The sequence below is a fragment of the Trachypithecus francoisi genome, unplaced genomic scaffold, assembly GCF_009764315.1.
Source record: "Trachypithecus francoisi isolate TF-2019V2 unplaced genomic scaffold, Tfra_2.0 Contig01461, whole genome shotgun sequence".
NCBI classification, from domain to species: Eukaryota; Metazoa; Chordata; class Mammalia; order Primates; family Cercopithecidae; genus Trachypithecus; species Trachypithecus francoisi.
The window spans coordinates 5,798,243-5,826,031 of NW_022681433.1; the positions used below are offsets into that span (position 1 = coordinate 5,798,243).

Consider the following 27,789-nt stretch of genomic DNA (forward strand, 5'->3'; position numbering starts at 1 on the left):
AACAAAAGTTATTTTAGAACAAAATATATTCAATGTATCTGAGAATAGCTGGAAGATTATGATTGAAAATTGAGGAATAACTTAATTTTGGTTGGCACTTTTCCTAGGAAGAAATCTGAAAAGGTTTTCAGATGTAGAGAGGAAGCATATATAGACCATGTACTACAAACACTGGAAATAGACAAAGGGATTTTGAGGACAGCATTGGACAGACAAATCAGCAGAGAGCATATATCAGTGGAGAAATGGAGGTCTAAGCATGGGACCTGAGAGTATTTCTATTTCAGAGGGAAAGGATCCAAGGAAAGTGATAAATGGTTGATTACAAATTATGGCGTTATCATAATTTAGACCACTCTTTCAGCAGACCAAATGCTCCAGATGGGATGTTGAAATTTTAGTACTATGAAAGATGGATGGCTAAAGAGTTCTTTTAATTGCAGCAATTATCCATCCCTTCATCTTACAGTCTAATCTGGAAGAATATTTAAAGTTATTTGTGGGCAGGAGACGGATGATGAGTAGGGTCTTAATTACCTCTCAAACAAAATCATCCAGAACCAAATAAGAGAGAAGATGTATGGCATAATGTCAACAGTGTCAGGGGGTGAGAAGTAAGGGGTGTATAAATGTGGAGGGAACCAAAGAATGAAATCAGACTGCAGAAGTGATTATTTCCAATTATTTCTTTGAGGCAGAAAAAATTCAGTCATAATTTCTAACCACATGTCACTCTTTTATGCCAGTGTAGAAAAAAACCTCAGAAACCCAGATTTAAAAAATGAAGCTATTCATGTATCGGCTACATACATGAAAAAATGGGACTAGATTTTTCAACTTTTATCCAGATTTGGCATCGCTTATTGTGGCTCATATGTATCAGCTGTAGAATATTTTATGTAAGAGTGCATCATTAATCTTCAGTTGATTGGCATGTTGTAACACAAGGTAAAATGCCTAACATTTTTATATAAGTTTTATATTGATTATTAATTTAATCAAAATATTATGGATGGTATCTGTGCTTCTAGAAACATTGTATACTATACTTTCTCCACTAGATGTCTCCAGAGAAATACAAGTAAATACTACTAATAAAGATACTGTTAATAAGCACCCAGTTTTAAAATTGCGAAAGTACCCAGTTCAATTAGGGTCAAATAGTTACACTGATTGACTATTTAATATAAGAGTGGACCTGACACTTGATAGGCTTTTAAATGATGTGAGAGCTTAAAGTTCTACAGGGAAGATGGCATAGGACTCACATTTATTTCAGAAAGCCTTTTGTCTTCCTGCTAAATGAGTTAACATTAAAGAAACATCACCTCATGTCTACTTTGGACTGCAGTTAATCATCTCTTTCTCTGAATATGATTTCATTATTTTAGACATGTTAGGCCAGAACATGAAGATTTATGGAGTATACAGAGGAAATCCATTGGAAGTACTATGTCAAAAGGATGGCGTGAGAGTGCCTACAGTTCTTGTAGATTATACAATGTGTCCAGCCATAAATATCTGAGCCTATATATTTCTTCTTTGGCCTCTTCATGTTATTCATTGATGTCCAATTTTATTTGGGCTGTATGCATATTTTAAAAAGGGAAAAAAATCGTGAAATCTAACTTTTGTTTAATTTGAATTCCAGCTACCGTAGGCTTAGTTCAGCCTAACCTAGTCATTTTAAGAAAACATTTTCACTAGCTCCAAAGAAACAAAGATCACTGGGTCTTTGCCAGAACTTCAATTCATAGGGCTGTTTACCTAGGTGTCAAGGAAGCCTGGGACCCTCACTAGACAAGATAGTTGGGCACGGGAGTACTAACCCCCAGGAAACTGGGGCACTAAGAGTACGTGTAGCTTGCAAATAGGCCAGAAAGAAAGCAAAGTGATACTCAAGAAATGTTTTCACGATCCCGTAACCTGTATCTTAAAAAGCAGGGGCTTAGAAATAATTTGGCGCAAATAGATACTCTGGATCATGCCAAACCAAGGCAATTTTTGCTTTTAAAAAATCTGCACTTGGCTTAAGTATCCAGGTTTGTTGAATCCATAGTGTATGTCCAATCCTAGAGTGTACAGGGCAAGTTTAAGGTTAGTTACATGCTGGCGACAGTAAGCATGATATTACAATGACTTCATAGTCTCCAGATGCTACAAGGCTTGTTATAAAGATCCACTAGATAATTTGCAAACTGACAATAAATTAGCATCCTGACAGCTAGAAATGATCCTGTCTTTCAGTCACATTATTTTTCTTCAGTTACATAATCAACCATTTAGTTTTCATGAATGACTTATATTTCCGGGTCAAATTTTGCAACCCTGAACGTCAGACTTAATTATCATCATTTCAATTTTCCTCTCACCTCCTAGGAAAATTCCATGGACAACTCCAGGGTCAGTGTCCTTTTCTGATGCAGAAGAATAAGGGTCCTGTGTGGAGAGAGACAGTGGGCGGGGGGGACAGGCGGGAAGAGAGAGAGAAAGTTTGACACTTGTTAAGTGCTCTGAAAGGGAAGAATTATGTTCCTTGCAAGATTTTCAATATCTTCTCTAATTCTCTTTCTTACAACTGTTTCCTTCCCTCATCCTACCCAAAACTTGCTGAGACTTCCTCCCACTATTAGGCATATAATATCACACTTCTGACCTGGCCTTAGTTCTTTAAGTTCCAGTGCTATAAACTTTTTATGTTTACCGTAATTTTTTCCTTCTCTTGGGATATTCTCCAACCTCTAAATATGCAGGTAGTCTGTATGCACACCTGGCTCACATTTTCAAGATCTTTCGTGATGTCATTACTAAGCCTAACTTTAAATACTGAGGGCTGCTATTTGTTAATTTTCATGGGACTTACACAAGTTCCAGAAATGATGCTCAGGATGGATAGACTTCTGGTTTCTATTATTTGAAGTGTGAAAGAGAAAGATTTAAGATCTTTTAATTGTATGAGCATGTATCATGCTTTCCACAAAAAAAGCATATGTTTGTCTCACTTGTCAGAAGGGAGAAGTAACCTTTTGAAATATGACTGCATTTCCATCTTCACTACTCATTTCATGTAATTATTTGTCAATTTAGGCAACTGCAAGTGCCACGATGAATGGAAGTTATTAACTCTAGTGCATAAAACTGGTTGCAAGGAATGACTAGATTAAAATTGTTCTTGAAAATGATCAATAAAATTTTAATTCATTCCAGGCAATGTTAAGAAAGCAGGCAATATGGCAGGAAATTTTGATTCTTCCTTCACTCCTTATGTTCACAATCAGGTCTATCAGTTATCATTCTGGACTGTATTTAAAAATACACCTTTTTTTACCCTTGATACTCATTAAGCACGTCTGTATCTCTTTCTCTGAGTACCTCATCCTTCACCTCCAGTCAAACCCTATTGGATTTGAGCAGATTTCAGCTTCATTACAGAAAGGTCTGTGAGTAGTTACAGCAGTCTAAAGATGAAAAGAGTGGCATTAATAGCAGTGTAATCTGTATCATAATGTCTAACTGGTCTAGAGTTGAAGATTTTTATATACCCATGTTACCAGGAATGTTCTAACAGCTAATTTAATAATATTAATAGTTTGTCCATCCTAATCAATAAGCAGTTACTGACCATTTATGCACAACATAAGAGTAATAGACAGCTATAATATAAAGCAAAAGATGGCTTCATAAAGATGAAGTCAGAATGATTCCATTCAGAGAAATGTAAATAATAGACTAATACTCTTTCCACAAAGGACCAGGGTCAGGATATAATTTAACTTTTACGCTATCTCCTCTCCGGTTCTTCTTTTGAATTGCCCCTTCATTTTCTATACCTTAATCTCAAGATTTTCATATTGAAATGGACTTTCAATCATATTCCAGCATTTTTTTTGTTTTACTGTGTGCTTTCTATTTTATTTTTATCATCTTTTTTTTACTTTAAGTTCTAGGGTACATGTGCACAAAGTGCAGGTTTGTTACCTATGTATACATGTGCCATGTTGGTGTGCTGCACCCATTAACTTCTCATTTACATTAGGTATGTCTCCTAATGCTATCTCTCCCCACTCACCCCACGACAGGCCCTGGTGTGTGATGTTCTCCTTCCTGTGTCCAAGTGTTCTCATTGTTCAATTCCCACCTATGAGTGAGAACATGCGGTGTTTGGTTTTCTGTTCTTGCAATAGTTTGCTGTGTGCTTCTTAATAAACTAAGCAACAAGTTGTAGAATATTTTAATATCCCAGAGCGAGTTCAAGCATAACTCAGAATACTGAGAATGCTCTCTGGTCCAATCCAGTTCCCCAAAGGCCCTTCCAATAGAACAGGGAGAATTCCGACAAAATTTCTCTATCTCACCAGCGGGAAAAGAACATGGATATCACATTACAGAGGGAGCACTTTGTAACAAAATGGATTGGGATTACACTTAGGATGGTGTGCAGCTTGTCTTTTCACAGAAACTGATTGTGGTTACCATTTCAGCTCATTGTTTCCCTCTGACATTCAGATTCTTTTATCCAGAGTTTTCTGAACATTTGACTTATGTGTGGAGTAGTAAGAATGCACATTCCTTTGGCTAGGGGTTGCATAGTGTAACATTGAAAGGCTTTAGTTACTCCTGATAAAATCAGAAGAATCATTTTGGCAATGCCCCTGTTTCCTAATATGTATTTAATTATTCTAGTTATCTTTAGATTAGTAACACTTGCTTCCAGTAGTGGCTGCTTTTCACCAGTAGTTATCAGTAGATGTGCTTGCGTAGACATGTTCAACATCATGTGAAGTATGTCATGAGAAACAACAAAGCACCAATGTTTTTCCTTTCTGCTTCATTTCATGTTAGAGAAATTTGTCAGATTAGACTTATGTTCACTCTATATGTTCCTTGTTATTTGAAAAAGAAAGGAAATGTTGATATTTGAAAAAGAAAGGAAATGAGAAGTAGCTCTCCTTTTTGTAGGATAGCAAGGAAAATGTGGACTCCCACATGATTCTTCAGAAAGTTAGAATTCTTATTTCATATCTTACACAAGTTTTAAATCTATCCAGAGTTTGTTTTTAATCAACAGCCTTTACCCCCTTGTAATTGTCAGACTTGCATCTACCTTTGTTTCCTGGTAAAAATAATCATCATCATCATCTTTCAGTTCTGATGTGAACTGCAGTAAGACCTACAATAATCTTGAGCACACCGACATTATACATTCTACTCTGAAACGGACTGCAGAATACCTCTTACAACAAAAGAATTTTTCTCAAAAACTCTCTAAGATACAAAAGAATAAAACTGAGACATAAACATGCAGTGAGTCAATTGTTCGTATGATTAAAAATAAGTATCTTCTTTATAATGAAAAGGAAAAGTAGCTCAATGTGTTCCTTAAATATAACTAACCAAAACAAATCTTAGCTGGCAATTTGAAGTTGCTGATGTTTTTTGGAAAGAGTTCAGATTCTCAGGTTGATGCAGTGTTCCCTCCCACAACTCTGACATGTACATAAATTCAGAGCTCTGCAAAGCCCACTGCCAGTTCTCTTCGGGGACTAACTGCAACGGAGAGACTCAAGATGATTCCCTTCTTACCCATGTTTTCTCTTCTATTGCTGCTTGTTGTTAACCCTGCAAATGCCAACAGTCATTATGACAAGATCTTGACTCATAGTCGTATCAGGGGTCGGGAACAAGGGTAAGTGAGTGGTTTGATTTTATAAACCGTGTTTCTTTTTCCTTAGCTTGTTATATGTTCAAGTATGCATAAAGTTTCTCGTATATGCCTCAGGGTTTATTTTTTCTAAGTATTATAAAGTAATAGAAAAAAGGAAAATGTGAGTATTCTGTGATTCCTCTATGCACTTTAAGCTTTAAGATATAATTACTCTCTAAATAACTTGAATATAATTGCTTTTTTATGAAATATTATGTAATTCTAACACAATTTAGCTGGGCATTCTTTTATGACTCCATTTACTTATGTTTCTATTTTCTTCCAAAACATCTGAAATTGAGTTTTCAAAATTAAAAAATCTCTTGTTAGGAACTATCATATGTATGTGAACAGCTTTGAAATATCTCACATGATGTTAGAGAAAATTTTATTTAAATTACATATGAAGGTTAAATTCTGGGTAATGTAACTAGTTCTCTGAATTCTTTGAAGCATTTAAGTTACTTTTAAATTCTGAATTCTGTAAAATTTGCAAAAGTAATTTATATTTTACAGAACTAATGAAACTACAACTGAGCATTGTAAAAATCACACACAATTTTGTAACTCACCCAACCATTTATAATTTTTTAAGTGGATCTTGGCACTTCTTCCTATGCCCCACAGGGATTTTCATCATGTTCACAAGCTTCTTTGACTTACAGTGAAACAAGATCTCTATCCCTTTAAGAGAGGAAGGGGAACATTAAAGTTGTGACAGAGGATGTTCTAATCTGTTACTTCCATTCAAAAAGATAATTCTCCTCTGTGCAACCATATTGTTTCAAAGTTAATTTTAGCACTCATTTACTTCTGTGATTACTTAACCTAGAAAATTACAGAGTAGAGTGTCTGTGTACATAATAAATCTTGTCTCTTTTGCTCTCTGACCTCTCTTTGTTCCAGAGAGCCCTGAAGCTATGGCCATCCTCCAAGTGAGCACATGTTTGGTTTAAAAAGGGTCAGTAGATTATCTACTATTAAGAGTAACAAGGCACATAGAAATAAAATTATGTTCATACTGTTTGAATACTTCTATTTGGTTAACTTTTGGAAATGCTTGTATTTTTTACTCTCAGAAATGTATAATTTTTTTCTCTCTCTCCTCACCATCTCCCTTAGACTTTAGGTTTTCCAACAATTCAGTAGGATCGTGTCAATAGTCAGATTTGTGCAAGGCTAGAATCATATCTTTGAATATCAAATCCACATCTTAACATTTTCTTCTATCATCTGATCTTTAGATATGAAAAACTAGTCATTATTAGGACATTAACTTTTTTCCTTTCCCTCTATCCTCCAGCCCGAATGTCTGTGCCCTTCAACAGATTTTGGGCACCAAAAAGAAATACTTCAGCACTTGTAAGAACTGGTATAAAAAGTCCATCTGCGGACAGAAAGCGTAAGTCTCTTTTTTTTCCCATAACATGTCATTTCCAAAAACAACATCATGACGTATATGCCTTCCCCCTGGGTGTACACACCATTCTTCTTGAAAAGACTGACCCAAATTGTGAGTTATTTAAAGAAAAGAAAGGAATACATACGTGAATTTAAAAAGTTCTCCCTGCATCTCCATTATTACTGTTAGAACTCAGATTTCTTCCTGAATTCATGTGACGTGGAGGCCAGAAGGAAGCAGATCACATGGCTAAGGACTGGGTATAGAATCTGTGTGAGTGTATGATGTGGTTTCTACTCCTGGTTTGGCCCTCTTTTATCTTAGGCAAGTCACTTAACCTCTGACTTAGTTTCCTCGTTTTATAAAAAAGTGGGCCAGAAGAACAAACTGATTTAAAATATCAGAGTTTCTGAGGCAAAAAGTTCATGTTTTCCTCCAGTCATTTGGAAATTGTCTTAAGTATTCTTCCAGTTTACCTCAGAGTTTTTATCAAAGTTTAAAGTTAAAAAATACTTGACTTTATCTCTTTATTTAATCCAGTGATTCTCAGTTCAAGATGCTCCATCCCCAGAGGTCCACAAGGTGGTAATGGAAGCTCATCATTATAGTTAATATCTCAATAGCCCAAAGAATGATTATGTTTTCACATATGTTTCACTGATTACCTTAAAATTGGAAAGCATTATTTATTACTTAATAGACATGCCTTCTGGTTTATTTTACCAATAAATATTAGTAAAGAAAAGTAATAAACATTCTGGGCATATTAAGGTCAAGAACCACTCCTGTGATCCAAAATCTTTGTTTTACAATGAGGGAGCCCAGTCATAAATAGGGCAAGTAATACAATCAGAAAGGTTTAGGTGTCACCCCAGTCAAGAAAACAGTTCAAGTGACTTCTTCCTGCTTCCTATTAATTTGAAGTCCACCCTTAGTGAAGGATGCCTTGAGAATCAAAAGACCCCAGGAAGAACCTGCTTAATACATCAGCATTAAAATTCAGTTACTCTAAGTTCGGGTGGAAGAATTGATTGGAAACTTATTTCTAAGTTAATAATATTGGTATAAATACTAAACATGGGCCAGGAGTGGTGATTCACACCTGTAATCCCAGCACTTTGGGGGGCCGAGGCAGGTGGATTACTTGAGACCAGGAGTTTGAGACCAGCCTGGCTAACATGGTGAAACCCATCTCTACTAAAAAAAAAATACAAAAATTAGCCAGATGTGGTGGCAGGCACATATTTGGGAGGCTGAGGCAGGAGAATCGCTTGAACTTAGGAGGTGGAGGTTGCAGTGAACCAAGATGGCACCACCGCACTCCCAAGTGGGCAACAGAGTGAGACTCCGTCTCAAAAAAAAAATACTAAATATGGAATCACTTAACCTCTTGTAGACTTACCCGTAAAACATGGATCTAATAGCTGTATTAAAGAATTTCTGAGAAGATAAAATGAATTGATAAATGTGAAATTACTAAGTACCCATAATGCATAACATCAATTGTCCTTAAAATTAAACTCTTTTAACAAATGCGTAGATGTGGACAGGAAAGGAAGTTGTGACCAGATGCCTATTTGAAATGTACAAGATTGTCTTTATTTCTAAGTAAGAACACGTATACAAGGCATTTAACCTTAGCTGGGTTGCATCTCCACATGGTAACCAAGTCTAGGGCACCAGAGGACCTTGCTGATCATCCCCCTGCTCATTGGCTTAATAGAGTTTCGACTCGATATTATCTTTTGACCTGAACATTATTCCCATTATTGTGCAGACTTCTGCTAGACTTGTGAGTCATTCACACAATTATAATGCAATCAGTTGTTACAATGGTCTCTGGCATGCTGCAAGCTAGGCCCCAGTAGGGATTCTAAGGCTCTGAGTTTTCCTCTTTGTTCTTTATATTCATGGATACCATTAAGCATATTTGAAATGCACACTAACTAGATAAGAAAGGACCTTCACCCTGAAATGTTAGGGAGAATGCTTATTACATCCTTCCTAGAAGATAGAGAAGAATGCCATCCATTTACTTTAACCATCTAAATATATGAGAGATGTCAAGACTTTTACAGAGGATATACCAAATTCTTTCTTGCTTTCCATTAAAAAAAAAAAATCACTACTTTGAAGCCTGTCTTTTCTTTTTTTTTTTGTTTTTTTAAACCAGAAATGTAACAGTGTCTCCTTTGTTCAATTTTATCAGCTCAATTTTCTAAAGTAGCTTCATTTTCAAAAACATAGTTACATCTGGGCACTGAAATAAATGTAAATGCTAATTTCAAATGACCAAAGAAATCAATACTACTGACAGGAAGACTGGTCTGCTGTCTTCTTGCTTCGCTGAAATTTCCAGAGATATCTTCAGGACTTTACGATCAGATGACAGAAATGTTTGCCTTTCAGCTGAACAGTTGCTCTGGGGATTTGAGATAAGTAAACTGAGCAGGCCTAATGAAAAACATGAAGCCTCCTAGGGTCAAGATATTGCCCAAAATATATATTGGTCTAGTAATATAGTATTCTGGAAAATTCCTCTAGAGAATGTCTGTGACATTTTTAGCTGGCATCTCATGAAATATTAGATACTGTTCTGAAAGCAAAAATAAATCTCATGTTTAGAGCTATGTGTAGCAATCATATTTTTTAACTTTTGTTTTGCCCTACTGACCATATGGGAACATTGAGTTTTGGGTAGCATAAATGTTCTTCTGAAAAAAACTCCTTTCTTTTCAAAATATCTGCTCAGAGATAACCATATTGTTCAATTATCAGCTGATATTACAATGAACTGTTGGAATTTTATCTCATCTACTGCATTAATTCTCTACATTATGACTGACCCTTGTTATATTAGCATTTGCTGTATACATTTTTGTTAAATTTCCTTTTCTATTCACTATTTTACTTCAAGTATTATCAATCTATAGACTAAGCACATTTGTATCTCATTTTTTAAATTGTTTACAACATATGCTAAAGCTAATATATAAGCAATTCTTAATCTTTTGACATCCAATAATTAGATTTATTTACAAGAGCTCATGTAAATAAAATTATTTAGAGTCTCTATTATGATTTGCATAAGGCTCCTATGTACCTTGTATATGTTTCCAATACCAACTATTCTTCAAACTATATTAAAATTAGAGAATAACTTGAAGTGGGTATTTCCCATTTAATTTTGTCCATATTTTTAGCTATCTATGATTCTTAAGCCAATATTTCATGCCAGGAATTTTTTATTAACAAATAGAGAATATGGATTCAAGGTTATAAACAGGACTACAAATCCTAAGTAATTACTTAATGTACCAGGGTTCAATTTGAAAACATTTATTTACTTTTACTCGACTGTATAGAATTATCTCTTACATCATTAAAATTTTTGCTTCTTGATAGTTTGCTTTTATCATTTTTATCATACTAAAAAAATTTTATTCTTATACTTGGCAATCTCTTTCATGTATAAATTATTTGATTCATTCATACTTGATTACAATTATGACAACTAGATAGAAAGTCAGAAAAGAAATAGCATCCGAATTAGCTGATTCATGTTTAATTAGTGAATTACAAAATAACTAATCTATAATTGTCATAATCTGTTTGACACCATATGTATCAATTAAAAATTACAAAACTATGTGCATTTATTTTTTACTTGTAATAATCCCTGTTTCTAATTGTTAATTATTGCCTGTATAACTCAACACACTTTGTTAACTTTAAACAGGATGCCATTTTCTTGAATACTAAGCTCTAATAAAATAAACTTAGATTACTTTTATCAAATTTTACACAAATAAGACTTTAAAGTTTATATGTAATATAACACAGTTAATAATTATACTGGCAATTCAAACCAAATACAGCATTATTTTAGTTAGCAATGAGATAGCATGTTATGGATTCAAATAGTTCAATGTATTTTCTTATGTTTCCACTTCTATTAAAGCACATTTATACCCGTTTTTAGTTTACAAAATGATTTCAAAAGCATTATTTCATTTGAGATTCACAATTACTCTTTGAGTAGATATCATAGCTACTATATTCATGTTAAATACTTGGGGAAACAGGGACTCCAGTTGATTAAATGACTTGCTCAAGGTTCACATGTCAACCAAGTAGCAGAACTGGGACCCAAATTTCATTCTTCTGGATCAACATTCTGGAACTTTTCTATGGTAACATGAGACTGTAGTGAGAAATCAGATTCATATAAATATAGAAAAAAATCGGCCGGGCGCGGTGGCTCATGCCTGTAACCCCAGCACTTTGGGAGGCTCAGGCGGGCGGATCACGAGGTCAGGAAATGGAGACCATCCTGGCCAACACGGTGAAACCTCGTTTCTACTACAAAACATACAAAAACTAGCCGGGCGAGGTGGCGGCGCCTGTAGTCCCAGCTACTCGGGAGGCTGAGGCAGGAGCATGGCGTGAACCCGGGAGGCGGAGCTTGCAGTGAGCCGAGATCGCGTCACTGCACTCCAGCCTGGTGGACAGAGCAAGACTCCGTCTCAAAAAAAAAAAGAAAAAAGAAAAAAGAAAATATCAGGGGAGGAAAAAAAAACACCCTGATTTTTAGAATCTCAGCAAATCAAGGCAATAAGTGAAATATTTTGTCAAATTTTTGTCAAAATGTGTCCTAGTTTCTCATTTTAATATTAATTTTCTTCCAATGTACAGGACTGTGTTGTATGAATGTTGCCCTGGTTATATGAGAATGGAAGGAATGAAAGGCTGCCCAGCAGGTAAAATCTCAATTTCTTGAATTAAATAAGGAACACTTTATATGCAAGGAAAGGGTTGAGGTGGCTTGTGGAGAAGCCAATTGTGTATGTGTGTACTCAGCACCATCCTAAATCCAAATTATATCCCCTCCTATGTTTGTGTTAATCATGCATTTATCACGATGATGAAATGTAAGAACACATTTCTCATACACTGGATGCTGGGCAATACAACAGAAACTTAGTCATAAATTTAAATTAGTTCAGCTTCCCTTCAGGAACAAAACTCTTCATAAAATCCCGTTCTTTGAAGTTGTCTAGGAACATGGAACTTAACTACTTGGTGATATCTCATCTTCTCTAGTTGAACAGCTCTGATTTTATAATGTTCCTTATATTGAAATTTGGTTTCCTATACTTCTGCCAACTAGAGAAAAAAAAAAATAGTTCATCTATTTCCTCTTTGAAATGACAGCTGTTCAGATATTTCACGCCAATCATCACGCCTTTCCTCCGGCTACCCTCTCTTCTTGAATAAAATCTGTTTTCTGGGCTAACCATCCCCAATTATTTTAATATGACATAGACTTTGAAGCCCTCCCCATTATAACACCAAAAGACAGAAAGTCTCTAGTCCAGTAATCTTTTTTTCTGAATATAAACCTAGACTGATATTTAAAGTCCATCCATGTGGGTCTGAGCATTTAAGACAATACCAGGGGCCGGGCGCTGCGGCTCAAGCCTGTAATCCCAGCACTTTGGGAGGCCGAGGCGGGCGGATCACAAGGTCCGGAGATCGAGACCATCCTGGCTAACACGGTGAAACCCCGTCTCTACTCAAAAATACAAAAAACTAGCCGGGCGAGGTGGCGGGCGCCTGTAGTCCCAGCTACTCGGGAGGCTGAGAAAGGAGAATGGCATGAACCGGGGAGGCGGAGCTTGCAGTGAGCTGAGATCTGGCCACTGCACTCCAGCCTGGGCGGCAGAGCGAGACTCCGTCTCAAAAAAAAAAAAAAAAAAAAAAAAAAAAGACAATACCAGGATAAGTACCTGATTTGGGGAGGCCTTGCACTTTGTATAATGTCATTGGTAACCGTGTTACATCATTAGCTTATATCGAATTTGGAAACAAAATTGATTACCAGTTTTTTTACATACACCATTAAGTCAGTTCTCTAGGATTTGTTTTTCTCAATTTAGGCATAGGAATTACATGAAAACTTGTTAAATTTAACCTTGTTCATTTTGACTCAATTTCTCCATCTTTTTAGGGTCTTTTAAAATCCTGGTTTTATACTTAATAGTTGTGTCACCAAATCTAAGGATATTCACAAATTTAATAACCATTTATTCTATGCTATTAATCAAATTATAATAATGTTCAAATAGGGTCAGAAAAAATAAGGTGACTGCACATTACTAGATAAATCCCTTTAGGTTGACATTCATGCATGAATCTTTCTTCTGACGTTTGGAAGAAATAATCTGGAAGGATTAAATATTTTGAATTATTTGCTACCAGAAGTTATAATGAAAACAAGCAGGCCTACATATTTTTAGGGACTCAAATCTATACAAATGATAGATTTAAATAATATTGAATTATAATTGAATTATTATTGACATAGCAGGATTGACATCTAAACAGGTTAAATGTTAAACCAAGGTAAGAGTTTAAAATTTATCCTTAACACAAAGGATATGTAACAATGTTTTTCAGTAGCATTTTATTATTTAGCACTCAAGAGATAACTTTTATATAATAATGATTATTCACATAATTGTATTATTAAAATTATTAAATGTCTTGGGAAACATAGCATCAAGTTTAACTGATTATGAATCCTATCCTGAGAATATTATCCCCAGTACTGATTCATTTCTTGATTATTTCAGTTTTGCCCATTGACCATGTTTACGGCACTCTGGGTATCGTGGGAGCCACCACAACGCAGCGCTATTCTGATGCCTCAAAACTGAGGGAGGAGATCGAGGGAAAGGGATCCTTCACTTACTTCGCACCGAGTAATGAGGCTTGGGACAACTTGGATTCTGTAATTCAGTATTTTTATCAATAGATTTTTTGCTGTTATTGTTATTTCATTTTAACTGATTTATTAACTTGATATTAGTAGAAATTGTGTATCTTTCTATTGTACATATATGAGGATATCTAAATGGATGAGTTATTGAGGAAAGTAAAATATGTTAATACATCCGCAAATAGAATAACTCTCCAGGAAGCTTATACATTAATTTTTTAAAGAAGGGGAACCAAGAATTGGCTAAAAGGGCACTTGTTACTCTCTTTTGCTCCTTTCCTTTTTCCTGTTTGTTTGTGAGGATATGTATGTAATTTCAGATAACATGTCTAACAGAAAGGTAAGTTAAGAAGTCTACTGAAATTTAAAATTATCATAAGCTGTATTATATAGCACTATTTTATTATGTTTAATTATATGTAAATATACATGGATGTTCAGGTTGTCAAATTTGTATACATGTATGTGGATAGTTAAAGGAAATGTGAAAATACATTTGATTTTTAGACTTGTGCACAGTCTAATTTACAATGCCTTAAATTATTACTCAATTTCCGAATCTATAAAACTGATATAAAAATATATTCCTACTTTCTACTAGATATGGAGATGAAGTGATAGTTATTACTAGAGTCAAATATACTTAATAAAATGTAGGCTTATATCTGTAGGCATTATCTTGCTACATTAGCTGTGTGGTTGACTGCTTGATTATAGACCTCCGTCTTCTGGGTGTCTTTCACCACATCTGTAACCCCTTCTCCAGTCCCTTTTGCTGACTCCTCTTCTTCCTTGCCTTAAAGAATGGAACTTGTAAGAATTTCTTCCAGCAACTTGACTCTGCTCTTTAAATGCACTTAACATGGTTTCAGGTATTACTTCAGTGCATACAAACATTAAACCTACGCTTGTTGTTTGGACTTGTGTCTTCTTCGAACCTCAGTAGAATATTTCTACTGTTTATCTTAGTATTTATCCTTGGATATACCATCTGCATCTTTAAACAAAAGTTATCTAAAACATATGCAATTTTCTTTCACCCCATAAATAATTGTATTTTTAGTGCCTTTAACCCACAATTGGCAGTACCAGTCTCAATGTACAGGCTTGAAATTTGTAAGCCATCCTTACCTCCCGTTTCTCCAATTCTTACAAACTGCTTATCTCGTGTTTCATCTAAAGTGATCCCCCTAATACTCTCATTTCTCACTCAACTTTCCTGAAGCCTGGTTCTAATCATTAAATTTCAGTGCCACAAAATCTTCAGTGGTTCCTCATTGCCAGTTTATTTCACTCCTTCTTAGGGCATTAAAGTCATCCACATTATTGTCCAACATACCCTTCTGAATTTCTTAGTGTTATCTGAGAAACATAAAAGTATGTTTTAACCAAACTGGACAACTTTTGCTCTCTTGGCATTCACCCTATGTCAGTACTGGACTTAGAAGACCACTACATCATACTTATTGATTTAAATATCATGGTCTATCTACAAAGTACTTCTGAATAGCTGTTCTTTCTTATTTGAGCCCTGAAAGCACTTTTCCCCTGTGTCCTATATCTTATTGTGTCTAACTTTTACCTGCTGCTGATAAACAGTTGTGACTTTTTGATTTGTCATTATATTTCCCATAGCATTGAGTAAAGCTTAATATAATACATGGTGTTCGATAGATAAAAAGGTACAGGACGGTTGAATTCTTGAATTTGTTATGGAATAAACATGAAACCCTTGTTTAAAACTCTAGTGTTAGCATACAAATATGTCATTTTTGTTTTGTTTGCAACTTAAAACTTTTAAATATGTGATAATTTCATATCTTCCTAATTCTTACCATTTTATTTGTTATATCAAGATTGTCTCTTCATCAACATATTCACTTTAAAAATTGTGAGTTCTGTCTAAGTACTCTATCACATTCAGGATCCTTAACTAAGTATCTGAACTTATAAAATTCCTTACCCAATTTGAATAATATAATTTTAAGTTATTTATGTCAATTTTGTTTGACCATCTGATAATGCAATGAGAAAATAGCAAGAGAGTAGAAATAGGGTGATCATAAGACTTTTACTAATGTTCCACAATAAACTGAATTTCTATCATTGCAATTTTTCCTAGGATATCCGTAGAGGTTTGGAGAGCAACGTGAATGTTGAATTACTGAATGCTTTACATAGCCACATGATTAATAAGAGAATGTTGACCAAGGACTTAAAAAATGGCATGATTATTCCTTCAATGTATAACAATTTGGGGCTTTTCATTAACCATTATCCTAATGGGGTAAGTTTTATCAGTAAAAAGTACACTTATGAAAAATACCTTCTTTAATTTTGTGCATACTTTTTATGCAATGCTCACAAAAATAATAAAATATTAGTGAGAATAAGGTAAGTGCTATATTATGACTTTACCCTCAAATCTAGGGCATGCAAATTTCCAATCTGGTTATTAATTTCTACCGAAGAGTGATTGAAAAGGACAAATTACATGAACAGTTCATTGACAGTAGACAAGTATTCTAAAAAAGGAAATTTTAGTAGTTGATGTATTTGAAATCATTTATTGTAGAGCAAAAAGAATCAAAGAATGAGTGTTCTTTTACTACTCCCCCCTCTAGCTACTGTAGTACTTGTGTGTTTGGATCAGTTTTTGTGGAAAATTGCCAGTGGGGTCATAGAACTTTTTCCACAGCCAGATTCTCAGGAACAAAAGAGGTCAGTGACAAAGTAATATTTAGGAAGTTCTTGTACTAGAACTAATTATATCTATACAATAATTATTTCTTTCTCCTTCTCAAAACTTAGTTTTTAGGACTAGATTAGACTTCTTTACGTAATTCATTTACCCACATTAAAAAGTTTATGACTCTTTGTATAAAAGAGAGGAAAAAAGCAATCATTTGAAAGAGAAAAGCACCTTTGCCTTATATTGCTAGATACGTTAAGTATGAATCGACTTAGGTTCTCAACTGGTTCCCTTTTCCTTTACAGTTTCTTTTTTAGATACAACAACATGTAAATCTTCATCCACAGCATATCCATTTAGAATATAGTTTCCCATTTGTTACATTTACTAGTATCAATGAAAAACTGGGAATGGGCTTGCAGTCTCAGTGGTCAATGGATGTCTCTGGTTTCAGCACTTTGATTTTTCCAAATAATTATAGGTTGTCACTGTTAATTGTGCTCGAATTATCCATGGGAACCAGATTGCAACAAATGGTGTGGTCCATGTCATTGATCGTGTCCTTACACAAATTGGTACCTCAATTCAAGACTTCATTGAAGCAGAAGATGACCTTTCATCTTTTAGAGTAAGTCCAAGAGCAGATTGTCTTGAGTCATTGAAATCCCTCCTCTTCTCCTGTCAAAACCTAAAAACAATAAAAATGTTATTAAATCTGGTAAAAATGTAACAAACATTTTTTGAAATGGCTACTATTTTCATTTTACACAGGAGAAATATTCTCATATGAAATAATATTTCTGTGGAAATGACAGTAAGAATGGTTAGTCATGTGACTGGTGTGTATTTAGTGCATTTAGAACGCATTCATCTGTTATTGGATATTGCTACAGTCCCACAAACATGGGCAGAATTCCCATTCTTGCAGACACAATTTGAAGAAAGTTGGAAAAGACATGGTTGTGTCAAAAAGTAATATTCTGAAGATCGAACAACAACAAGCCTCTATAGTGTGGGAATCAGCTCCTTCATGTCAGCCTAGGCTTAAGTGTGTTGTAATTTTCTTTTGGATTTACAATGTGAAAGTCTCTGAAAAGCACATTTGTGTTTCAGGCAGCTGCCATCACATCGGACATACTGGAGGCGCTTGGAAGAGATGGTCACTTCACACTCTTTGCTCCCACCAATGAGGCTTTTGAGAAACTCCCACGAGGTGTCCTAGAAAGGATCATGGGAGACAAAGTGGCTTCTGAAGGTAGTTAAAATTCTTCCTCTCTAAGAAGTCTCCCAGCATTCTGAGAGGGGAATAAAAAAGAGGCTAGTTCTTGCCAATAATATTAGTTTTAATAAGCAAAGGCAAGGAAAAATTTTTATTCTGAGATGTACTATAAGTCTTCCAAAAGTCCTTGAAAGAGTAGGCAGAGTATAATTCTTAAATAAGAATATTCTTAAGATCACATTCTTTCATACTACTTTCAAGTAAATAAGTAGTAGATATTCAGAAAGATTAACAGGTATTGGAAATAAATATTAGATCATCAAATTTTAATATTGTATGCATGGTATGCAATGCTTTTAATTCTGTATTTATGCCAGAAGATACTGAGTTGTGAGAATCGTATGGTTCTCCTGGGCCTCAAATTACTGATACACAGAAGAATTTGGTGGCTTGCCAAGTTTCCTGTTGTCAGATAAGTTTTACTTTGTGCTTGCATACTTCACTTACTCAGCCTATCCCAAAATACATTTGACCAGTTTAAGATGAGAACATTTTAGGATGCAGGATAGACACAACGTAGCTGAGGCATAGATCCTTCCAGAGGCCCTTCAATAAATCAGCTTTATTTGGCTACTTTCTAGAAGTTGCCTTGCAGAAATAATTTGTCTTATCCTCAGCCTCTATCGACCTCATTACACGTTATGTACAAATATTCTGCCATGAGCAGCTATTACAAGATGCTGTTCTTGGGCATTTTGGAATTTAACAGGCCTTCCCTTTTTCTCTTTTGGTAGAGAGGGGTCTTGCTGTGTTTCCCATGATAGTCTTGAACTCCTGGCCTCAAACAATCCTCTCACCTAGGCCTCCCAAAGTGTTGAGATTACATGTGTGAGCCATTATGCCAGTCAAAGGTCTTCTGAAAGGAACAATTCTTGCTGTCACCCAGGAGTTACTTTCTTATGATAGCTGGAACTTAACCTCCCACGTTTTCTAATGCTGCACCAATCATGTCCTGAAGTTGATCTCCTCTTATTATTCCTACGAAGCTGAGCTGTTCCTATTTTGTAGTCGATAGGAAAAAACTTCTAGAACGTAAATAGGATTTTAAAGCTGTTAAGTGAATCCTCAGGTCTTACAACCTTTTAAGGATTACTTAGTTCCACAATTAAACACATCTTTTCAGGGTCAAATGTTATTTCCCTTGATCCGAAAGCTAACTTGTTATTGTGTTCTCCAGCTCTTATGAAGTATCACATCTTAAATACTCTCCAGTGTTCTGAGTCTATTATGGGAGGAGCAGTCTTTGAGACGCTGGAAGGAAATACAATTGAGATAGGATGTGACGGTGACAGCATAACAGTAAATGGAATCAAAATGGTGAACAAAAAGGATATTGTGACAAATAATGGTGTGATCCATTTGATTGATCAGGTCCTAATTCCTGATTCTGGTAAGCAACGTTTCTTTTTGTTTTATTTTACTTACTATGATTTACTAATTATGCTGTCTCAAAGAGTAAGTCCATAAAAAATGAATGTGCAGTATAAAGAATGTCATGCAAAGCACTAACACAACAAATGGTGAGCTACTTGCGTACTCCATAGATAGGCAGTGTAGTGACGGGCACTCCATGCATGAATCTTTGGCGTTCTAGGGTTTCTGACATCTAATATTTATAACGATTTTCACAGTGCCAGAGTTTTTCTTGGAAACAGAAGGAAAGATCTAACCAAGTGGTCAGCTTTGGATCAATGAAAAAGCTATGGAACTCACAGTGTAGAGAGAGATGACAGATAAACAATACAGAATTAAAGAAACATGTCGTAGGAAGACAGAAAAATATTTTCCTTCAGAAATTCATTGTGATTATCAACCCCCGCCAAAAAATGGAAGTGGAACTCTTTTATTAGGGAGCGGGAGGATGTCTTATCACATTGACATTGCAGTAAATAGCTTACAATATTAGAAAACAGTCAGGAATTGACTTACTAGTTTCATGATGGAGATAATAGCAATGATGACATTGTTGGGATGGTGATGGTTTATTTTTTTTTCAGCCAAACAAGTTACTGAGCTGGCTGGAAAACAGCAAACCACTTTCACGGATCTTGTGGCCCAATTAGGCTTGGCATCGGCTCTGAGGCCAGATGGAGAATACACTTTGCTGGCACCTGTGAATAATGCATTTTCTGGTATGTACTGGACACTGTTGTTCCTGCTCTCTGCCTACACTCTTTAATTTGTGATGATTGTTTGCAATAAGAAATAAGAGATGTTTCATGAGCCATTGATTAGTTCCTGCACTGGCTACACATACAGTGTGTTAGCACTGCATTGTCTCTACTAAAATGTTCTTCATTTCAAAACATTTCATTATAATGGATAATGGCCTACAGAGAAAGTTTGTAATTAGGAGTATTCATGCCAGGCACAGTGGCTCACACCTGTAATCCCAGCACTTTGGGAGAACAAGACAGGTGGATCACTTGAGATCAGGAGTTTGAGACCAGCCAGGTCAGCATGGTGAGAACCCATCTCTACTAAAAGTATAAAAGTTAGCCAGGTGTGGTGGTGTGCTCCTGTAATCCCAGCTACTTGGGAGGCTGAGGCAGGAGAATCGCTTGAACCCAGGAGGCAGATGGCGCCACTGCACTCCAGCCTGGGCAACAGAGTGAGACTCCATCTCAAAAAAAAAAAATTTTTTTTTAAAAAGCATATTCAGTTTCTCTGTGAATCTAATATTTCCAGCACAATAAGGATGCACTGATAGATCTTTAAAAAAAAAAAAAAACTGATTTATTTGCTACTAACATAATATTTAGAAATAAATAGGTGTATTTTGCATCTCAAAATTTGGACAGTAAGGGTGTCAAATTATAAATAAAATGAAGAGACCATTATACACTTCCATATCATGATGTAAAATAGTATATATAAAATTTCACCTAGTAGTTGCTATTCACAGACCATGATCAGATTCATGCAATCTGCCACCTTTCTCAGGACAATGATTTCACAGACATATTTAAATTGTTGGCAAAATTTATTAAAAATAGGTAATACATTTTTTATGTTTTTCCAAATGCTAAATTATGGTATAAAAAACGATCAACAACATTGAATTCCTAGATATCCTGACTTTCTTCTTTGTAATAATCCTACCCATGTGTTTTGATGGTAACCCATATTTAGGAGGTTGTTTCCTTTGATTCTCTTTCCAGTAATCAATATTAATTTACCAAGAATTCATCAATAGTTCTTTCATGTGACTAATGGATATCTAATTATCATACAAAACCCTGGCCACCATTAAGGTTTAGCATTTGCCAGTGACCACTATAAAACTATGTAGCCCTTACAGAGTTGAAGCTCATTGCTTGAACTGGTTGGAACTGTATTATTGTCATTTGATACAGTAGGTCACAGAGTTTCTACTTGGTGAATTGTCAGCTTTTAGCATTTAGTTGACTCATGTATTATATGAGTGCAAAATCCATATTATTATATTATATATTCTTATATACTATTATATTGATATATTATTATTAATGTCAGGGATTATCTGTTTATATGATTCTCTTACCAGGAGAAACTTTAATGTTTCTAAATAAAATAATGCTCTTTCTTAATTTATTTACAGATGATACTCTGAGCATGGATCAGCGCCTTCTTAAATTAATTTTGCAGAATCACATATTGAAAGTAAAAGTTGGCCTTAATGAGCTTTACAATGGACAAATACTGGAAACCATTGGAGGAAAACAGCTCAGAGTCTTCGTATATCGTACAGTAAGTGAATCAGAACAAAATAGTCTGTCAAATGACAGGTCAAAGAACGCGGTTTCAATGAATATTTCACAGAATTTTATGAGTGTGGTTCTAACAGCGAATATTCACAGAAGCATCAGGGAACTGGGTAGCGTGGGTGAAAAGACTGTGGGCAAAGTCCACAACAAGTGCTATGTATTAAAAACTCAGGCAGTTAGATAGTTCCCATGTGTTTCATTATGAGTAACTTTGTGTTCTAGAGCATCAATTATTTTAAATTCTAGAAAACGGTAAATTTTTTAAATAAACTTTTCATTTGCAGAGTACTTTACAATTTTTAAGGTAATTCTGTTCTCTGCCTACACACCATTTTTCTTTATGATGACTGTCTGCAATAAGAAATAATAAATATTTTACAAGGTGTTTATTAGTTTCTGCACTGACTACACATACAGTGTGTTAGCACTATATTGTCTCTACTAAAATGTTCTTCATTTCAAAACATTTCATTATAATGAATCAAATATGCAAGGTGGCCTCATACTGTAAAATAACCAGTCAGCATCTGAATATCTTTTGAATGGCTTTCAAGATAAACCTTTATTGACACATAGAGATTTCTGGACTCTATAAAAGGGTCTTAATGTACTTTTTTTTTTTTTTTATTAAGAGAGTTTCACTGTCTCTTAAAAGTGCAGTGGCACAATCATAGCTCACTGTAACCTTAAACTCTTTGGCTCCAGGGGATCCGCCCACCTCAGTCTTCTGAGTCGCTAGGACTATAGGTGCACAACACCACCCTGACTGATTTTTTGATTTAATTTTTCTTGAGATAGGGTCTCTCTCTACATTTCGCAGCCTGGTCTCAAACTTTCAGCCTCCAGTGAACCTCCTACTTTGGCCTCCCAATGTGCTGGGATTCTAGGCATGAGTCACTGCACCCAGCCCTAACGTACTTTTTGCTGCAGGAAAATTTATAGAAATATTGCTTATCAAAATTACAGTGCAGTACTTGTCCAGATAACACGTACAGCTATAGCTAAAAGACTTCACAGGAAGTCAGACACTACCTAGAACTGAATCTGGCACACGTCAGCAGCTCCCTACAGCTACACAATTCCAAACATTTTTAAGTATGCATTAAACGTGCTGCACTTTAAATTTTATATATACAAATATATGTGTGTATATATATATCACATTTGTTCAAAAAGCTATAAATATGTCAAAGATTTCACTTACAATGATGAATAGAGTCTTATAATCAAGAAAATAAATATTTATGAAGATCAATAAAAGCACTAAAGTGAGGAAGCCTTACAGATAGTATTGACCAAAAGAGGGTCTGGAGAAATAGTTCAAAACTGGATAGAAATTATAAAAATTGTAGAAGTGGGATTCCACGGAACTTTTGTGATTTGTTGACAAAATTACCTGCCTGATCCATAGGGTAAGCTTGACTTTTAATAAAAAAAAAAACCTGTCTAGGTAAGAAGTGTCTTGTGAGTTTGTGTGAGCCATTGAAAACAGAGGAAAGAAGCTGTTCCTGTGGCCTCAGACACTAAGCAACCTCTCAGAAGGGCCGATCTGGAAATTGAATTATGTAGTTACATCTATATGGGAAATTTCAAGCAAGGAAAAAGACACCCCGTACTTTTCTTTCCTTTCCTAGGCTGTCTGCATTGAAAATTCATGCATGGAGAGAGGGAGTAAGCAAGGGAGAAATGGTGCTATTCACATATTCCGCGAGATCATCCAGCCAGCAGAGAAATCCCTCCATGAAAAGTTAAAACAAGATAAGCGCTTTAGGTAAGCCTATTAGTGGCACCTCCACAAAGAATGAGAGCTATTGGCATATTTTTTTCATAGGCAGTATCCCAAAAGGCATTCAAAGTCTCCTATAGGGTTGAAAATGGAATTTAGAATAAAATGTTCATACAAGTGTTTCCAAAATTGATATATGTTTCCACTGATACTTTCTGGTACATCGTAACATGATTTCGTGTGTGAAAACAAATCTAACAGACTAAACTACTCCTTGATATTTTTCTTATAGTTTTTAGAAATTGATGGTATATATAGCAAAGTATTTTGTGAAGTATTAAATGGCAAAAATGCTTTTTGTTATGTGTGAACTTGTCAATTTTATAGGATGAAATCAGATGAAAAATTTAAAAATTATATTGTATATTTCAATCATTTTTCATGATAAAACTTTTAACAGGTGAATTGTATTTGAAACATGTGAAAACGTATGAGCCGTTCTCTCATGCTTTCCACAATACATGGATTCTATTCTATTACATGCACTGTAGGTGAACTTGCCTAAATCGAAATCTGACAAAATACATATACATTCTTCCCACTTAGCACCTTCCTCAGCCTACTCGAAGCTGCAGACTTGAAAGAGCTCCTGACACAACCCGGAGACTGGACGTTATTTGTGCCAACCAATGATGCTTTTAAGGGAATGACTAGTGAAGAAAAAGAAATTCTGATACGTAAGTAGAAGTGAATTCCAGATATTTTCCCTTTCATTTCAAGATCTCACTTACTTCTCAAGCTTTTCCTGTCCAGATGTCTGCCTTAAAAACGCCCCCTCTCTGGTATTTCATGGCTAGCTTTAGTTTCTTTTTATTTCCTCCACTTAGGATGTGTGGAGGGTCACTCAATCATGTTTTTAAACTGCTTACTGTTGGGCTAGATGTTTACTTACGTGGTTTCTATTAAAGACCATGTAATTAGGGGACAAAGAAGAAAAGTTATAATTTACAAAATAATTAGATGTTTTTCTCCCAGTAAGTTGGGTTTTTGATTAGGCTAATTGAAGTAACTGTTTTGACATAGCGTTGATATCTACTTGAGAAAATAATGACATTATGAGAAAGTACAATATGGAAAAAGATAAAGACAAATAAATGTTTTGTTTCCTAGTCTTGTCTATCAAAAAGACATATTAGTCAATAAAAATATACATATATTTTCCCCTAGGGGACAAAAATGCTCTTCAAAACATCATTCTTTATCACCTGACACCAGGAGTTTTCATTGGAAAAGGATTTGAACCTGGCGTTACTAACATTTTAAAGACCACACAAGGAAGCAAAATCTTTCTGAAAGAAGTAAGTTGTCTAGAATGAATTTATGATAGTGTTCATCCATCATTAAGTTATCTAAATATTCATCCTTAATTAAATTTCCTCGTTGAATTGCCTCCTATTTTGACAGGTAAATAACACACTTCTGGTGAATGAACTGAAATCAAAAGAATCTGACATCATGACAACAAATGGTGTAATTCATGTTGTAGATAAACTCCTCTATCCAGCAGGTTTGTAATTATTGAACTCATTGATGGACTAGTCTTAATATGAACCTAGATTTTTATTTTATGCTTTTTTACCAATATTTATTTAATATTCCTCTTCATAGATGCACCTGTTGGAAATGATCAACTGCTGGAAATACTTAATAAATTAATCAAATACATCCAAATTAAGGTACTAAAAGTTACTTGATTTATTTCTAATGTGTAGAACACATATTATAGGTTTAACATAACAGGCTAGAAATGTATGCATTAATAAGTAAATATATACTGGTCTTAGATTGCTCTTTGTTGTTTATGTAACAACTGGACCACTTGTAAAGAAATGACATCATTTCTTCGTGGTTTTGTTCAACAAATATCTATCAAAAGCTACTCAGGATCAAGTATTGTATAAAGTGTTATGAAAAGTATGTATTTAGGGCCGGGCGCGGTGGCTCACGCCTATAATCCCAGCACTTTGGGAGGCTGAGACGGGCGGATCACGAGGTCAGGAGATTGAGACCATCCTGGCTAACACGGTGAAACCCCTTCTCTACTACTAAAAATACGAAAAATTAGCCGGGTGTGGTGGCGGACGCCTATAGTCCAGCTACTGGGGAGGCTGAGGCAGGAGAATGGCTTGAACCCGGGAGGCAGAGCTTGCAGTGAGCCGAGATCGTGCCACTTCACTCCAGCCCGGGTGACTGAGCAAGACTGTGTCAAAAAAAAAAAAAAAAAAAAGAAAAGAAAAAAAAGAAAAATATGTATTTAAATTGGACATGGTCTTTATTCAAAAAGTTTACAGTCCAATTTAGAATAAGATGATACATAAATAACTAAAATATTTGTATCATTCAATGTTTTCACTGCAGAATATAAAGGAAAGAAACATTCACTTATAAAAAATTGTCACTAATCACAGATTAAAGGCAATGGAATATTTTTCTTTGTCAATGTAGGGTAAAAGTGGCAGAAAACATAAAGTAGTGTTTAATAAACATTTAACTTTGGATAAATTATTCTATAAATTTTTAAATCTCTGAGTAATGAATCCAGTGATTTTTATGCCATCTGACCTGATAGCATTGAATTGGATGATTTATATGAGGACTTCACTTCTATTAAATGTAATAACAGCTTCACTATTTTTACTTTAGTAAGAATTAAAATGGTGCCATGGTTTTTTTTAACACAACTATCGCAGTTCATGCTAATAAACATAAACATTTATTTTCAGTTTGTTCGTGGTAGCACCTTCAAAGAAATCCCCGTGACTGTCTATAGTAAGTATATAATAAATATTGGCCACATGGGTTGCAAGGTATGAAAAAAGAAAATATTTCTTTGTATTTACAGAGATTATTGATAATCTGGTATTTAGAATTCCAAACTACAGCCAATCTCATTTCACTTGAAAAAAAGGCTTGTGGTCTCAGATAACCTTCAACTCCAGTGAACTTCCTCCCTACTCATTGGAAAAACAGGAATGATATGACATGAGAAAGATGGCAAAATATAATATTAACGTGACAAAGAGCCAGGAAAAAAAAAAAACATATAAAAGGAAGAGATGGCGAAAAGACCCTCTAGACATATCTGAAAATTCAGATGTGTGGACGCAGAAATGACCTTAACAAAGACTTGTTTTATGCCACACTCAAGCCCCAAGCTATCTAAGGAGAGGCTGAGAACCACGTGTTAAAGAATACCAATGTTTCTGAAGTGCCAGTTCAAAAACTCTCCCATCCAAAACTGGACAAAGAACAAAAAAACTGCCATGTGACAAATCTAAAGTTTCCAAATTCCAGGGTTTTTTGATCTCTGACACTACCAGATTGTCAAAATTAAACCTCTACTACTTAACAATGGTAAAAGGTACTTCCATTCTCATAAGTGTATCTAGTAGGATGTATTTTCCATCATGGCTTTTTCTTTATCTTTTATCTCTTTCTTTCACTGTAGCTTTCAAGCAGAAATCCTTTTCATTTTGTTTTGGCTCTGTAATTAAACACTCAATATGTATCAGTAGCTAAAACATTACTTCAGTCCCCACATTTATTCTGGCTAGAAAATCATTCCATTTGATACCATGAGCATCCAGTCATTTAATTAAGAAAATTTCGCTTAAGGTTTATACTAGATATGGAAAAGGAGTAAAGCCAATGTAAGGAGCAAAACAAAATGTCTGCTGCTCTTGTTGATTCAATTATGTAATAATAACGTGAATTCCAGGATCAGGCCAGCTCAGCACTGTATTAAAGATTTAATTCGAATAATTATGATTCATCATGGGAATACAATCTTGTAAAAAAATATGTTTTCTGAAAATTAAGCAATCCTTATGGGCTCTATTCATCAGACATGTTATGTCATCTTTCTTCAAAGGTATACATATATATATATACACACACACACACATATACACACACACAGATTTCCACTATTTCTTTAGCTTTCCTTCTTTACCCATGTTAGTTTCACTCCTTTCTATATATGTGAATGCAGTATCTTGATTACAATGAGCAAAAACATAATTATTTTCTCCTACTAAATTGTATCCTCACTCAGAGAATAAGCCACATTTTATTAAGATATACAAGTTCAATGGTCCTTCCCTACCTACCCAGAGGCCTTGAAACAGCTCTAACATTTACATTCCAATGTAAGATGTTTCTTTTACTTGTCCTTAGATGATATGCTGTTATTAAGAAGTATTTTAAATAGAAGATAAATTAAACCAAATTTTCTATTTTTATATTTCATTGTTGACTTGTTTCTAAAATGCCTTTAATTTTTTGCTGCATATTATCCTCATCCCCAAAATAATATCCATTTTAAAGTGTATAGTTGAGGGGAAGGAAGCTGTGTTGGTATAAGTTATCAAATATGAAACATTTGACCTGGAGAGGGCTA

General features: G+C 34.9%; 1 protein-coding gene across 9 annotated transcripts in view; it reads left to right on the plus strand.

The window, feature by feature from the left end:
- Positions 1-5,449: 5,449 nt before the first annotated feature.
- The window catches only part of POSTN (periostin), a 35,533-nt gene continuing 13,193 nt past the window's right edge, over positions 5,450-27,789 (plus strand). For all 9 annotated transcript variants that reach the window (XM_033234708.1, XM_033234732.1, XM_033234741.1 and 6 more), the window contains exons 1-16: positions 5,450-5,686; positions 7,008-7,106; positions 11,802-11,866; positions 13,742-13,899; positions 16,010-16,174; positions 17,061-17,207; positions 17,693-17,834; positions 19,036-19,248; positions 19,856-19,990; positions 21,439-21,587; positions 23,239-23,375; positions 23,937-24,067; positions 24,558-24,688; positions 24,795-24,897; positions 24,999-25,066; positions 26,114-26,159. In XM_033234708.1, coding sequence (XP_033090599.1) covers positions 5,568-5,686; positions 7,008-7,106; positions 11,802-11,866; positions 13,742-13,899; positions 16,010-16,174; positions 17,061-17,207; positions 17,693-17,834; positions 19,036-19,248; positions 19,856-19,990; positions 21,439-21,587; positions 23,239-23,375; positions 23,937-24,067; positions 24,558-24,688; positions 24,795-24,897; positions 24,999-25,066; positions 26,114-26,159 — 2,008 coding nt within the window. In that variant the 5' untranslated portion in view covers positions 5,450-5,567. The remainder of the gene's footprint in view (positions 5,687-7,007; positions 7,107-11,801; positions 11,867-13,741; positions 13,900-16,009; positions 16,175-17,060; positions 17,208-17,692; positions 17,835-19,035; positions 19,249-19,855; positions 19,991-21,438; positions 21,588-23,238; positions 23,376-23,936; positions 24,068-24,557; positions 24,689-24,794; positions 24,898-24,998; positions 25,067-26,113; positions 26,160-27,789) is intronic.